Raw genomic sequence first — 14,857 nt, 5'->3', positions numbered from 1 at the left:
CCAGGCTCTCCTGGGACAGCACTGCCTGTTGGCGCCCTTATATTTGCTGTCCAATTGTGACTCATCATTTGTGATGTCACAGGCTCCAGATGACGTCACAGGCTCCAGATGACATCACAGGCACGCCCGCCAAACAGCCCCAGCCTTCAGCAACACCCCGGCTCAGCCACTCACAGCTCTTGCTAGGCACTGTCTTTTCCAGGTCTAGGACATTCGCTTCTGTCTTACTAACTCCCTGGGGAGGGTCAGGAAGGGTCAGATTCTTCTCCTGGGCCCCAGTGAACTCACAGACGTACAGCAGTGGTGCAGCTCTTTCTTACACTTTTTCCCTAAGCATTGCATGCAGCTCATGGTCAAGGCACCAGTGGAGGCTAGATGGACCAAGCCAGAGCCTAGAGCGTCTGCTCTTCTGCAAAATGCTCCCTGACTCTGTGGCAGCTGAGTAGTCAGCAGCCTCTGCCTCGCGCTGCCTGACAAAGCGATGCACAGACACTCACTCAGATGGAGCATTTATTCAAAGAATGCCATTTGTGGCCAACTTTGCACAATGGAAAACTCCCACAAGGAACGGACTCTGTGGAAGAGACGAGAGCAGTTGCTGTCCGGGTGGCAACGGTAGTCTCTGACACCAGCCTCCTTCCAACGGCCCCTCTTCAGCTGCATGGGATCTGACTGCTCAGAGGGTGCTTTCGGTGTGGAGGAAAGGCACAGCAGCACTTCCCACTGTCAATCGAGCGGTGTCTTCTGCGTGTCCTGTGTGCTTGGTTCTGTGGCTCCAGCTCCCCGGGGAGCATGGAGGATGAGGAGATGCTCCATGCGGGCCCCAGCGAACACAGGGAGGCAACATCAGGGCTGCCTCTGGTTTGGTCCCTGCCCAGATGGAGCTGCCGGCGAGAACTGGTGGGCCCAAGCGGAAGGCCGTCCGGGTCACAGCCGGTGTGAACAGAAAACAGGGCGGAATTTGTCACCTTTGTCGGCGCTGTAGTCGTCACCGGCTGCTGTGCTGAGGACACCGTTGAGAGGAGAACACTGCTGCTCTTGGCAGAGGGCTGTGGCACAGGGTTTTCCCTTTCCTCTCTGCGTCCTGACTTCTGCCCTCTTCTTCCCTTCTGTACGAGGTGGCTCTCTGGCATCAGCTGGGACCTCTGCAAGCACGTCCGTTTGGCACATGAAGGCCTCCCTTCATGGCCGTAGAAGAGCAGGCTTAGGAGCCGATCTTGCATTTTGTGGAACTCACGCAGTGCCTGGGCGTGGGCGTCCGGATCCGTCCGCAGGTGCTGGAAGAGGTTGTGTGGCTGGGCTGACCGGAAGGCTGGGGGTAAGCTTATCACCCCGGGCATGTTGTCATTGCCAAAGAAGAAGTGGTTGAGGCGTTTCTCCTCCAGGCAGGTGCCCACGTAATGCAGGATATCCTCCAGCCGCGGCAGAAACAGCCCCCTGCACCAGCCTGACAGGGGAGTGGTGGTCAGGAGGTGCATCACAACCGTCTTGAAGTTATAGGGGGACAAGGCTGTGCCCAGCAGGACGCGGGTGCAGACGTGCAGGCATTTGAGGTGCCAGCTGCCACGCGGGACCTGTCTGGCTCTATGCCTGAAGAACTTGGCCTCTGCCACAGCGTAGCTCTCTGACCATGTTGTGCTTGGGATGGAGAGGGCCTCTGTAGCCTCACTGCTCAGGAAGATGTCTGAGCGGCCTTGCTGCACCCCAAACAGAATCTCAACAAAGAAGGTTCTCCCAGAGGCATTCGTCAGCTGCAGCTTGCAGGAGCGTCTGGAGGGCAGCACCTCCATCTTGTAGCGACGTGACCAAGGCAACGCCACCCAGGCTGACCTCACCGACTTCTGGAACCAGAGGGCAGTTTTGTGCACATCTAGGTAGGAGTCAGTGCAGAAGGTGCCAAGGAGGCTGGGACCCTGACTTCTCTGCAGCTTCTCCTTGGCGTGGTGGAGGAAGCACAGCGTGTTCTCCACCAGCTGCTCCCCGGTGCAGGTGCACTGCAGGTCCACACGGATGCGGGAGTCCTTTGCCGGCATGTCCCCCGTGGTGCCCAGCTCCAGGTGGAAGGCGTGCCCATCGGGGGGCTTCAGGGGCACGAGCAGGGAGTAGACAGCCTCGGTCTCCTCAAGGGGACTCCAACCTTCAAAGGCACAACCCACCCCAACTGGGGACTGCAGTAGCGGTACCGGCAACGAACTTTCTGACAAGATCTTTTGGAAGACGTTGAGGAGATTTTGCACCACCTCCTCCACCACCTGGCTCCTGTAGGCCAGCTTCTTCATTGGCCACTGTATGCATCTTGCAAAGATCCTGTCCAGATCCCTCTTGTCATCAGGACCTTCATCTTCACTTTCTTCCTCCTCCCAACCTTCTTCCTCCTCCAAACCTTCTTCCTCTGTCTCACTGATGGAGCTCATCTTGTCTCTGCTTCTTTGCCTGAGCCACCAGCAGAGCCAGATGAGCGTAACCAGGACTGCAGTACCCAGCCAGAATTGCCAGTGCCGCAAGACAGCAAAGAGCAGGGCTCCCCAGTCTGTGTGACTCTGCTCCTGGGTCGTCTGCTCATGGATCCTTTCGCTGAGCTCCTGCACCAGCTGAGCCGTCTCCTGGCTCAGCTGCTGGGCACGCAGCTGCATTTGCTCCGGCGTGGCCTCATCCGACCCTTCACCGACCATCAGTGGGAGCAGGAAGACGATTTCCAGAAACAAGGCGACGAAACATGCAATCGTCTTGTAAGCCATGGCCTGCAGAAGGAGGGAGAGAAGGGTTTGAGTGGGGTTGGGAGGGAGGGAGCTGGGGGCAGGTAGGAGAGGGGGATAGGAAGCAGCTGGGGAGGCAGCAAGGCCTGCACCCAGCCCCAGCCCGGTGGCAGCGGCACCGTGCCCTGCCCGAGGTGCTCTCATGAGCGACTGGGCCCTCAAGACAGGGTGAGAACCCAGCCTGAGCTCTGGGACCCGCATTTCTGCCCCGGCCCTCGTCCAGCCCAGCCTCCACCCGCGTGCGCACTCACCGCTAGCCCAGGCTATCCTGGGACAGCACTGCCTGTTGGCGCCCTTATATTTGCTGTCCAATTGTGACTCATCATTTGTGATGTCACAGGCTCCAGATGACGTCACAGGCTCCAGATGACATCACAGGCACGCCCGCCAAACAGCCCCAGCCTTCAGCAACACCCCGGCTCAGCCACTCACAGCTCTTGCTAGGCACTGTCTTTTCCAGGTCTAGGACATTCGCTTCTGTCTTACTAACTCCCTGGGGAGGGTCAGGAAGGGTCAGATTCTTCTCCTGGGCCCCAGTGAACTCACAGACGTACATCAGTGGTGCAGCTCTTTCTTACACTTTTTCCCTAAGCATTGCATGCAGCTCATGGTCAAGGCACCAGTGGAGGCTAGATGGACCAAGCCAGAGCCTAGAGCGTCTGCTCTTCTGCAAAATGCTCCCTGACTCTGTGGCAGCTGAGTAGTCAGCAGCCTCTGCCTTGCGCTGCCCGACAAAGCGATGCACAGACACTCACTCAGATGGAGCATTTATTCAAAGAATGCCATTTGTGGCCAACTTTGCACAATGGAAAACTCCCACAAGGAACGGACTCTGTGGAAGAGACGAGAGCAGTTGCTGTCCGGGTGGCAACGGTAGTCTCTGACACCAGCCTCCTTCCAACGGCCCCTCTTCAGCTGCATGGGATCTGACTGCTCAGAGGGTGCTTTCGGTGTGGAGGAAAGGCACAGCAGCACTTCCCACTGTCAATCGAGCGGTGTCTTCTGCGTGTCCTGTGTGCTTGGTTCTGTGGCTCCAGCTCCCCGGGGAGCATGGAGGATGAGGAGATGCTCCTTGCGGGCCCCAGCGAACACAGGGAGGCAACATCAGGGCTGCCTCTGGTTTGGTCCCTGCCCAGATGGAGCTGCCGGCGAGAACTGGTGGGCCCAAGCGGAAGGCCGTCCGGGTCACAGCCGGTGTGAACAGAAAACAGGGCGGAATTTGTCACCTTTGTCGGCGCTGTAGTCGTCACCGGCTGCTGTGCTGAGGACACCGTTGAGAGGAGAACACTGCTGCTCTTGGCAGAGGGCTGTGGCACAGGGTTTTCCCTTTCCTCTCTGCGTCCTGACTTCTGCCCTCTTCTTCCCTTCTGTACGAGGTGGCTCTCTGGCATCAGCTGGGACCTCTGCAAGCACGTCCGTTTGGCACATGAAGGCCTCCCTTCATGGCCGTAGAAGAGCAGGCTTAGGAGCCGATCTTGCATTTTGTGGAACTCACGCAGTGCCTGGGCGTGGGCGTCCGGATCCGTCCGCAGGTGCTGGAAGAGGTTGTGTGGCTGGGCTGACCGGAAGGCTGGGGGTAAGCTTATCACCCCGGGCATGTTGTCATTGCCAAAGAAGAAGTGGTTGAGGCGTTTCTCCTCCAGGCAGGTGCCCACGTAATGCAGGATATCCTCCAGCCGCGGCAGAAACAGCCCCCTGCACCAGCCTGACAGGGGAGTGGTGGTCAGGAGGTGCATCACAACCGTCTTGAAGTTATAGGGGGACAAGGCTGTGCCCAGCAGGACGCGGGTGCAGACGTGCAGGCATTTGAGGTGCCAGCTGCCACGCGGGACCTGTCTGGCTCTATGCCTGAAGAACTTGGCCTCTGCCACAGCGTAGCTCTCTGACCATGTTGTGCTTGGGATGGAGAGGGCCTCTGTAGCCTCACTGCTCAGGAAGATGTCTGAGCGGCCTTGCTGCACCCCAAACAGAATCTCAACAAAGAAGGTTCTCCCAGAGGCATTCGTCAGCTGCAGCTTGCAGGAGCGTCTGGAGGGCAGCACCTCCATCTTGTAGCGACGTGACCAAGGCAACGCCACCCAGGCTGACCTCACCGACTTCTGGAACCAGAGGGCAGTTTTGTGCACATCTAGGTAGGAGTCAGTGCAGAAGGTGCCAAGGAGGCTGGGACCCTGACTTCTCTGCAGCTTCTCCTTGGCGTGGTGGAGGAAGCACAGCGTGTTCTCCACCAGCTGCTCCCCGGTGCAGGTGCACTGCAGGTCCACACGGATGCGGGAGTCCTTTGCCGGCATGTCCCCCGTGGTGCCCAGCTCCAGGTGGAAGGCGTGCCCATCGGGGGGCTTCAGGGGCACGAGCAGGGAGTAGACAGCCTCGGTCTCCTCAAGGGGACTCCAACCTTCAAAGGCACAACCCACCCCAACTGGAGACTGCAGTAGCGGTACCGGCAACGAACTTTCTGACAAGATCTTTTGGAAGACGTCGAGGAGATTTTGCACCACCTCCTCCACCACCTGGCTCCTGTAGGCCAGCTTCTTCATTGGCCACTGTATGCATCTTGCAAAGATCCTGTCCAGATCCCTCTTGTCATCAGGACCTTCATCTTCACTTTCTTCCTCCTCCCAACCTTCTTCCTCCTCCAAACCTTCTTCCTCTGTCTCACTGATGGAGCTCATCTTGTCTCTGCTTCTTTGCCTGAGCCACCAGCAGAGCCAGATGAGCGTAACCAGGACTGCAGTACCCAGCCAGAATTGCCAGTGCCGCAAGACAGCAAAGAGCAGGGCTCCCCAGTCTGTGTGACTCTGCTCCTGGGTCGTCTGCTCATGGATCCTTTCGCTGAGCTCCTGCACCAGCTGAGCCGTCTCCTGGCTCAGCTGCTGGGCACGCAGCTGCATTTGCTCCGGCGTGGCCTCATCCGACCCTTCACCGACCATCAGTGGGAGCAGGAAGACGATTTCCAGAAACAAGGCGACGAAACATGCAATCGTCTTGTAAGCCATGGCCTGCAGAAGGAGGGAGAGAAGGGTTTGAGTGGGGTTGGGAGGGAGGGAGCTGGGGGCAGGTAGGAGAGGGGGATAGGAAGCAGCTGGGGAGGCAGCAAGGCCTGCACCCAGCCCCAGCCCGGTGGCAGCGGCACCGTGCCCTGCCCGAGGTGCTCTCATGAGCGACTGGGCCCTCAAGACAGGGTGAGAACCCAGCCTGAGCTCTGGGACCCGCATTTCTGCCCCGGCCCTCGTCCAGCCCAGCCTCCACCCGCGTGCGCACTCACCGCTAGCCCAGGCTATCCTGGGACAGCACTGCCTGTTGGCGCCCTTATATTTGCTGTCCAATTGTGACTCATCATTTGTGATGTCACAGGCTCCAGATGACGTCACAGGCTCCAGATGACATCACAGGCACGCCCGCCAAACAGCCCCAGCCTTCAGCAACACCCCGGCTCAGCCACTCACAGCTCTTGCTAGGCACTGTCTTTTCCAGGTCTAGGACATTCGCTTCTGTCTTACTAACTCCCTGGGGAGGGTCAGGAAGGGTCAGATTCTTCTCCTGGGCCCCAGTGAACTCACAGACGTACAGCAGTGGTGCAGCTCTTTCTTACACTTTTTCCCTAAGCATTGCATGCAGCTTGTGGTCAAGGCATCAGTGGTGGGCTAGATGGACCTGTGCAGTGGTTGAGATCTTCTGTATGGTGGACCTTGGCTCATCAAGGCTATGTCCAGCTTAGAGCATGAATGGATGAGGTTTGTCACTGACTGCACCCAGACCTGCAGGCGTATTGACAACTGGGGAAGGAATTAGCTGGCATACTGTCTCTTCTGATAGTAGCTCAGCACATGATGAAACTGTTGGGTCTTGGAGATATCACAGCCTGAAAAACATCCGCCACTCATCCCTATTTCTGTCACTCTTTCCAGCAATCATGGTTTGTACAAGTGACAATATAGTCAAGGGACTTCCCAGCAAAGTCAAGTGTAGATACCATAGAAGCATAGAATAGTTCTGACTAGAAGGAACATTTAAAGGCCATCTAGTCCAAGCCCCCTGCAGTGATCAGGGAGATCTTCAACTAGATCTGGTTGCTCAGAGCCCTGTCCAACCTGACCTGGAATGTTTCCAGGGATGGGGCTGCCACCTCTCTGGGCAGAGAGAGCCAGGGCTACTTCCATTCTCCTCTCTGAATTCCGAAGGTGGTGCACTGCCTGCTACTGAATGTGCCAGTGCCCCATGAGGACAAGAGAAGAGTTACAAGCTCTTCCCCAGAAGGGGGAAAGGATGAACATGTGCACAGCTAACTAGCATCCCAGGAACAGGGCGTTCGTGATCAGTGCATCTCCATCCTGCAAAAGAAACTAAGGGACCCCAGGGAGTGGTTTCAACTTCTTGCCTAGATGATATTTCTGCAGCTCCTTCCCTCCCTGATTTTTTAAGTGGATATGGAGACTGCCCTGCAGCTCACATCCAGACTTCAGAGATTTCTTGTTAGTTCAGGAAGACATTGTCCCTCTCCTATTTAATGGGATGACAGTAGATTTTGAGGAAAAGGACAAAATCCCCCTAGGACTGTTTTTAAAGTCTGCCAGAAATGGGCAATCCAGCACAGCCATTGATAAGTTGATCCACTTTTTTTTTTTTTTTTTTATCCTTCCTAGTAAAAGAGCAATCGGATATAATTTCATGTTTGATTTTGTCCTGGTTTAACATCTAGCCTGAAGATCTTATTATCACTTTATCTGACAGACTGACAAGTGATACCAGATTTCTGCACTTGAAGGGTCTCGCAGACTGTGCTCCACCCACCCCTTGGCTTTCCTCTTTCATAACAAACCAACTTGAACTGTCCTCTCTGGTTAACTCAGACTTTCCAATCTTTCATATCTCTCTGCTCTTGCTTTCAATGTAAAAACAGACCAAGATGCAGTGTCCCAGTCACAGTGGCCCTACTGCTACATACAGACATGATACTTGGACCACTCTTTGCGAAATTCCTGGCTTATGCATCCAAACCTCGCACCATCTTCATCATCACACCGTGAGCCTCTGCACTGATGATACTTTGGATGGTGTTACCGTGCTCACTGATTGCTCATGTCCTTCTCACCATATCATCTAGGCTGCCTTGTATCAGTAGTATATTCTGTCAGAGTCTTGTTTCTTCTGGAGACTTTATTGGTGAGGCCTTGAGGTTTCCTTGTGGGTCACTGATAGGTACCATGAGAGTACACTGATCCCCTGGGCACCACACCTTCCTTGCAAATGTTTCTCATCTGTTGGCACAAGCTGAGGTCAGTGAAGGGCTTCGTATCCCTTTTATGTGTGCCATGTTCATTTTAGAACATCCTACCTGTCCGTCAAAGGGCTGTGGGCTAGAAAATCTTGCAGGAGTACATTAAATAAGCAAGATTGTTTTGAATAACCACAGTGCCAATTGAGTCTTCCCTTTGAGTCTTACACAAAGAGCAACCAAAAAAAGATGTATTTCCATCAACTGGTTTTAATTTGATTGCAGGCTGCCTTAACATTGAGACTTTTGCATGCAATTACCAAACCAGAGCATAATCTGGAGCAAAGCATTTCTTGTGAGTAGGGCTGCCTCTTCAATCCCACCCCCCATCCGCCTCCTCCTCCCTTGTGCGTTAGCCCAACTGTGAGCTCTGCCAGCCCACCATAAACTGTTTGACATCTCATGCACAACTTTCCCTGCCTTGGCTTGTTCCCTCTTGCCCTCCAAAGGTTGGCAAATGCCTTCGGTAAGCAATCTGCAGCACCTAGCATCCCCTGCTGAGCAGCAGTGCGTGTGTCGGGGTGGAGATGGGATGGGAAGGTATGGAGGTATGTCTGATCTGATCTGATGTTACGAACTGCAGTCCTCTGCCATAGCATGTCTGCAGTTCCTGGTTTCTGCCAGGAGGATTATGGTAAAGTCCCCCACGCCGGGGAGCTCGGAGTGGTGCAAAGAGCATCAGCTTCCAAGGAAGTGCTGGGGTTCCTTTGCTCTGCCGCAGCCCAATGTCCATCCAAACCTGGCAGGTGGGATGAGTAGCCCACCTGGCCATCTGGACACCGCAGTACTCTCAATTTGGTTTAGAACTGTAATTAAGAAATTACATAAAAATACACATGCGTGAGTAAAACGTGGCCTCTGGAAGAAAGCACTGAGTGTGTGTGTCCTACTTGGCCAGGTACTATCCAAAGGACTGGTATGGATGCCATAGGGCACACAAAAAGGGGGAAGGTATGGAGGCAATGTACTGAGGTAGTGTGTTTTAACTGGAGCAATCAGTTTTCCAAATTCAAGGGATTGAGTCAAAAATATTTGTGCGTGGTCATGAGACAGAGATCACCCACAGAAAAACAGGTGATTAAAAAGTTGTGTTGGACGTAAATTTCTGTTTGGCCATAAGTACCTTATGTCCAAAGTTTTATAACAGTCCCTCAGCTGGCAATACTCTTCATCATGAATATTTCAGCAGTGGATACACTTTTAAAGTCTCAGTTCTAGGAGTTACGTGATTACGCTATTTTTTTCCTTCCTTCTCTAAAACTAGTTTGTGAAAACTCTTGTGATTATGGAGGAAAGCTGAAAAGTGAGACGTCAAGCACCCTGAAGACGACCAGGCTGATAAGAAGCACGCATTCTAGGTCTTTGTAAGAAAAAAAGTTTAACCTCAAGCTGGTGATTTAGGAGAGGAGGGTGGGTCATATTTGTGCTTTTTTAACTGCTGGTGGCACTGTCTTCCCCAGCACACTATCTGCTTGGGTCTTTTTAATTGAAAAGTCCTTTTTAGGACCTGAGTGAACCTCTGATTCTCTTCATGTATATTGGTTCAGAAACAAGGGAGTCAAAGCAGTATCACATCTCGTTTATGCAGGACATTGAAGAGGACGTGTGATAATAGCCTGGTCCTGCAATCAGAGAAACACCTTAATGATAGCAGGAACAACGTGCAGGTTAGAGGCAGAGAGCAGCTGCCATAAACTGAAGAGCAATAATGCCCGTGTCCTGTACAGCATCCGCCATCAATGATTTTAGGGAGCAATTCAGAGAAAAAAGAAAATGAACCTGGAAAACTTTTATGGCCACGTTATGATGCAAAGCCAGATGTTGCCCCTTGCTACAGTAATAGGGTAGCGAGCAGTAAGCTTTTAAGTACCCTTTGCAAAGACCACTGTGCCCTCCCACAAAGCCTTTTGAAGCACAGTGTGAAGACAGTTTAGGCCTTTATAGAAGACCTGCCCACCAACACAGTTCAATCTGCACTGGTCACTTTTCAGTTTTCATAGGCAGGAAAATGCCTAGAAATGTCACAGCAAAAAAAAAATCAGTCATCTTTTGTCCTGAAAAGAAGGCAGGCTGGGAGGCAGAGGGTAGGACAGCTGCAAAATTAAGCCGTTAATCTTTCAACAGAGGACAAAACAAGGTGGAGATATTTGCCACCAACGGTCTTTTTAAGAGGGTGATGGGAATAATGATGCATTTTTCCTTCTTCTTTTGCCAGTCCTGCACAGAGGCAAAAAGCAATGAGGTACGAGAGGAGCTTTGCAATCTGGTTACCTGTCATCTTGGGAAATGCGCACGGTGCAAAAATCAGCACCTCCTTTGAGTGGGCTGGGGGAAAAGCGCATTCCCCCACTGTGTTTAGTGTCCCAGGTCAATCATTGTGGGCCCTGATGTCTCTCCTGACTGTTCACCTACTGCCATGCAGTGGGAGAGGAAACCTTGTGCCCTGGGCTCTTGGCTGGGACACCCTTGGGATACCCCATGGCAGAGGCTGCCTTGCACCCACAGGAGTTGTCCTGAGTGCCCTACAGAGACTTACAGGGTGGACCACCTTCATCTCACCTGGGTACAGGTGGGGCAGCTTGCATGGGCTCTCCATTCAAGGGGTCCAGCTCACAACCGCTCAAATTCCTGCCCTCCTGCCAACTCCAGCAGGGATTTAGGGAAAAAAAAAAAAGAGAAAAAAAAAAAAGAGAAAAAAAAAGAGAAAAAAAAAAAAAAAGGCCTGGTGTACTGCTTGATAAAAGCTTATAGGACTTCCAGGACAGAATCAGTAAGACCAAACTGGTCTAGGTCTTCTCAGCGAAGTCTTTGGCACTTCTGATTTCTTACCAGCCAGGAGTTAGGTACAGCCAGGACAATGTAGAGCAGTGGTCTCCAGATTGACTGTGGAGCTTAGCAGACCCTCTAAGTCTTTCGACAACCACCCTCAGGCTTTCAGTTTGGCTGCAAATTCTGTCGAAGTAGGATGTTTTCGTGGTCTACCTACTATGGCCTGTGGACATCAAACAGGGCACTTTTCTGGTGCAGCTGCCTGTCTAGAACATTTAGAGTGACAGCCAAAGAAACCAAAACAAATTAAAAAATGAAACAATTCCTACAGAATAACACTATCTGCTGGATGCATGCACTTGCTCCGAGACAAAAAGGGGAGCAGGGTGAATTGCATATGACAGAAGTTGTCACTTAGGGTAGGATTCATTTGTTCCCATTTGGATTACTATGACCTACTTTCAGATGTCTACCTGCAATAAGATGAGCTGCAGCCTAGAAAGAGAGCTGAGACAAATGGGTATGTGTGTTGTAAATATCTGAAGTTATCAGAGCTGTGAGACAGAAATAGAGGTGATAGGAGAACATGAACAGATCAGTGTTTCACATCATTACACCTGGAAACGTTCATTTGCCGAGCAGGAGCCATCCTGTTTCCCTAAGTTTTCTTTTTGTCCCTGTGGCCCCATGGATGCACCTGCATCCACCGCCTTACCACATTTGGCTTTCTCTCAGGCCTTCCCTGTCCCTGTTGAATGCTATTTTGGTACCAAACTGGGTCCAGAAGACTCCTGCAGAGCCGTCCTGGCTTTGCACAGCCTGGTCCTGAGGAACAAACTTTGCACCAGACTTGGAGCCTCACCGCTGCCTGCACAGGCAGTTGCACCAGGACGAGCCGAGCTTGGCGAGGTCTCGCCTGCAGCCTCTCTCGACCTTCCAGGGACTCCACAAAAAGCAAGGCACTGGAGAAACAGAGAGATGAACTGGGGCCTCAGTCTCTATTTTGTGCATACTTCCAACACGGTAAAAAAAACCCTCCAGGAGCTGCAGCTTAGTCCTTTCAGCAGGTCTAAGGCTGCAGCTCAGAGCTGCTAACTCATGATGACAACAGTTGTCAGCTCCTATTAAGATCAGGATAAAGGCTTTATCAGGCAAATTGGTGTGGATGCTGCTGCCCTAATGTTTCTTTCAGTGACTCCTTCTCCATTACAGGGAGATTTTTGAAAGACAGGGGCTACCGGTCCAAAGCCGAGCCACTGGGATTCAGGCTCTGGCGGCTAATCCTCTTCTTACAAAGAAACCTCCCCTCTGTAGGAATCATGTCCTTCTTCTCAACAGTCTGCATGATTATTCCATTTCCTTTCAGTGGACAGCATGTTTCAACACTTATTAAATTGCTGTTTCTCTCAGCAGGGTCTGGGAGCCTGTTCCTTTGCATCCCAAGAAGCACAAATCTCCCCCTGCGTTGCTGATAGCTGGTATCTGATCAATAGCAATGCAATCTTCTCTGCTGAGGTTTAAAGGCATTTGGTTGGGCTAAAAATCAGTGAGAGTCATTTGATTCCCTTGGAGGGATGCCCTCTTACACCACCTGAGGATATGGTCTCCATATTCTCTTTATACAATTCAGACCTGTCAGACATTCATTTAACAGCAGCTAGAGAGCAGCATTTTGAAACGTCTAGGTTGGGATATCTTTTGTCATTGCTGTTTTTGTAAGTGCTTCATAGGGAAAAGCTCCCCTGAATTAGCTGTAATGTGTGATACCAGGAAAAAACCTTTCTTCTGAATAGCATCCAAAATCCTCAGCTATCTGTCCAAGCCTGTAGAGCTGCCCTGTAACAATGGTTCCTCTGTAGGTGGGTTGGTTGGGCATTTTTGGCACAAGAGGAGCTCGGTGCTGGCCTCTCTGATGAGAACAAGTGTCCTGGGTCAGACCAAATATCTTGCCTATCCACTATCCCACTGGATGGCTAAGACTGATGCTCTGAAAAGCCTTGCAGGACCTAGCATGAAGTGGTCTGCCCTCAAAGGCTGCACCAGCCTCCAGCAATTTGGAGGTTAGAGAATTAGCTGAGTTTGGTGACGTTTAAAGCGGAGATAGTCCAGGTTACTGTGAGAAACAGAAGTGGGCAATGCTTGCTGGGGAAGGCTCTGACTTTTTCTGCTTTTATTATCTAGGTGGCTCTCTGGTAGCTTGTCTCTGAAACAAGGAAGGAGGGATGGCAGATGCTGAGATGTCTGCAACATCCTTAAGGCTGCTTCACTAGCTTGTGGGGACATTTGCTGCCCACACAGAGGACACAGAGTAGGGCTGATCCACGGAAACTAACGGGACTCTTTCAGTAGGTGCAGGTAAGCATGACAGCCTGTGGGCAAACGACTGGCTCAGACCCATGGAGCCGTCTCTCCTCACCCATTGCAAAGGTGTACCAACTCCAAGCTGATCTACTCAGCATCTCCGAGGAGAGACAGGGTTTGATGAACTCCTCTGGGAATCTGAATACATAAGAGATTTGGGGTTTGGGAGCCGTGTCATTAGGGACACAGGGAGGGTATCCTGTGGATCCTCCTGGACCAAATGTCTTCTGTGATCCCAGGCGTTCACAGCTGAAAATCCATCTCATGCATCACCAGCACCTCCATTCCCCAGTACACCGAGGCAGCAGTGGCATGGCACCTTGTCCTGCCACCACCTCAGGGAGGACCATTTGCTCCAGAGCCACCATGGCCTGACCCACAGCTCCTTGCAGCGGGCTGTCTTCTGCTGCCCTTTGCTGAGAGCTTTATCACTGCTGAGCAATACAGAGAATTACTTGTGGCAAGGCATTGCTGGTGACTTCATTCAGGGTGCCTACCTTCGTTTTGCTGTTGAAGTCCTTGCTACACTGAAGATGGGAAGGGCAGCGGGGTTGTCTCTGACAGGAGCAGCTTTTCCTCTCTGTTCCAGTTACAAATGCCCTATTTCTTGGAATTTGGCCATCTGGGAGACTTATTCTGGCTTTCAGCCTCTGTGTGGGAGGTGCTGAGCATTGGGCTGCCCATGGTATGGAGGTCTGGTCTGCCGAATAATAGAGAGCTGGAAACCCTCATGCAGATGGATTAGAGAATGTTTCTGTTAAAATCCTGCCTGCCTCTCCACTTTGCAGCATAAATATCAGTAGTGTGAGTGGCAGGATACTGAGGGCTCAGGAGAAATGCTCAGTAGACCTCAGCAAAACTCGTATCCCTTTTTAGCAGATTGGGCAACTGCTGCCTATGTGCAAAACTGGTTGTTAAAGAGCTGCAGAAAGTTAGAACGAGTCAAAAAGCAGGGAGCAGGTGCAGAAAGCCAGCAGCAGGCTTTCAGATCCATGCTTCTCTATGCAGCGAGCATGGAAGACCCAAAACCAGGCTGGTGTTTAGGGTCTGGCAGACAGGGAAGGCAAAACACCGTCAGCACAACACTATGACAGTTTGACACAAGGATGGGAGGTGGCCGGCTGCTGGGACAAAAAAAATGCTCCCAGGCACCAGCTGCTGGCAGGCTTTTTGGGCAGGGAGGGGCAACCAGTACTGCCGGCACGGACAGCCACATCCTCCTCACCTCAGGTTGCTAACACACATCCCAGCTTGCCACAAAAACCCATCCTGCACTGCTGGGTCCATACCCGGCTCCCCAAGCTGGGTAACTTTCTGACCCCTGGCAGGCTGCAAAGGAGCTCAAGCCAGCAAGCAATTTTAGGCTTGCCAAAACAAAGGCCTAAGAATGTGGGTTAAAAGGTAAACTCCTTTAGAGGTCAGGAGTAGCACAGTCCTTCTAGACCACGACATCAACATCAGCAGAAGGGCTTATAAGCATTACAAAGGACTCCTTGCTTTCGCCTTCCCCCTCTCTCCCAAGAAAAATAAAACCAGACATAACCATCAGATGAAGTAGTGTTAAGGTTGTAAAGTATAAAGCTGAGAAATGCTGCCTGCAAAGCTCTGTGTAATCTGCATTCCCCCCTCCACTGTACCTACGATGCAAAATCTACCTGATGATGACACGCCGCTTTTTCCATTTGCTCCCTATTGC

At 52.1% G+C, this 14,857-nt stretch overlaps 2 protein-coding genes across 2 annotated transcripts; both read right to left on the bottom strand.

The window, feature by feature from the left end:
- Positions 1-76: 76 nt before the first annotated feature.
- On the bottom strand, positions 77-2,738 carry LOC147415701 (inositol 1,4,5-trisphosphate receptor-interacting protein-like 1). Its single transcript, XM_086464841.1, has 2 exons — positions 1,116-2,738; positions 77-235 (listed from the first exon to the last, which is right to left on the bottom strand). The coding sequence occupies exons 1-2, from the start codon at positions 2,736-2,738 to the stop codon at positions 77-79; spliced, it is 1,782 nt and encodes a 593-aa protein (XP_086320967.1).
- A 352-nt stretch (positions 2,739-3,090) lies between these two features.
- Positions 3,091-12,145, bottom strand: LOC147415700 (inositol 1,4,5-trisphosphate receptor-interacting protein-like 1). The gene is made up of 4 exons (XM_086464840.1): positions 12,039-12,145; positions 11,663-11,762; positions 4,130-5,755; positions 3,091-3,249 (listed from the first exon to the last, which is right to left on the bottom strand). The coding sequence occupies exons 1-4, from the start codon at positions 12,143-12,145 to the stop codon at positions 3,091-3,093; spliced, it is 1,992 nt and encodes a 663-aa protein (XP_086320966.1).
- Between the last annotated feature and the right edge of the window lie 2,712 nt (positions 12,146-14,857).

The sequence above is a fragment of the Leptosomus discolor genome, chromosome 4 (assembly GCF_034619465.1).
Source record: "Leptosomus discolor isolate bLepDis1 chromosome 4, bLepDis1.hap2, whole genome shotgun sequence".
In the NCBI taxonomy this organism is placed as follows: Eukaryota; Metazoa; Chordata; class Aves; order Leptosomiformes; family Leptosomidae; genus Leptosomus; species Leptosomus discolor.
This window is presented reverse-complemented; position numbering and strand designations above follow the sequence as displayed.

Bases quoted from the DNA above. Each gene is read 5' to 3' on its own strand.
- LOC147415701 (XM_086464841.1), bottom strand. From the start codon at position 2,738: ATGGCTTACAAGACGATTGCATGTTTCGTCGCCTTGTTTCTGGAAATC. The intron at 236-1,115 runs GTACAGAAGGGA...GACCCTCCCCAG, and splicing joins TGATGCCAGAGAGCCACCTC to GGAGTTAGTAAGACAGAAGC.
- LOC147415700 (XM_086464840.1), bottom strand. From the start codon at position 12,145: ATGCAGACTGTTGAGAAGAAGGACATGATTCCTACAGAGGGGAGGTTT. The intron at 11,763-12,038 runs GTAGCCCCTGTC...CTGTTTCTCCAG, and splicing joins AGTGGCTCGGCTTTGGACCG to TGCCTTGCTTTTTGTGGAGT. The intron at 5,756-11,662 runs GTGAGGCTCCAA...CTCCTTCTGCAG, and splicing joins AACTGCCTGTGCAGGCAGCG to GCCATGGCTTACAAGACGAT.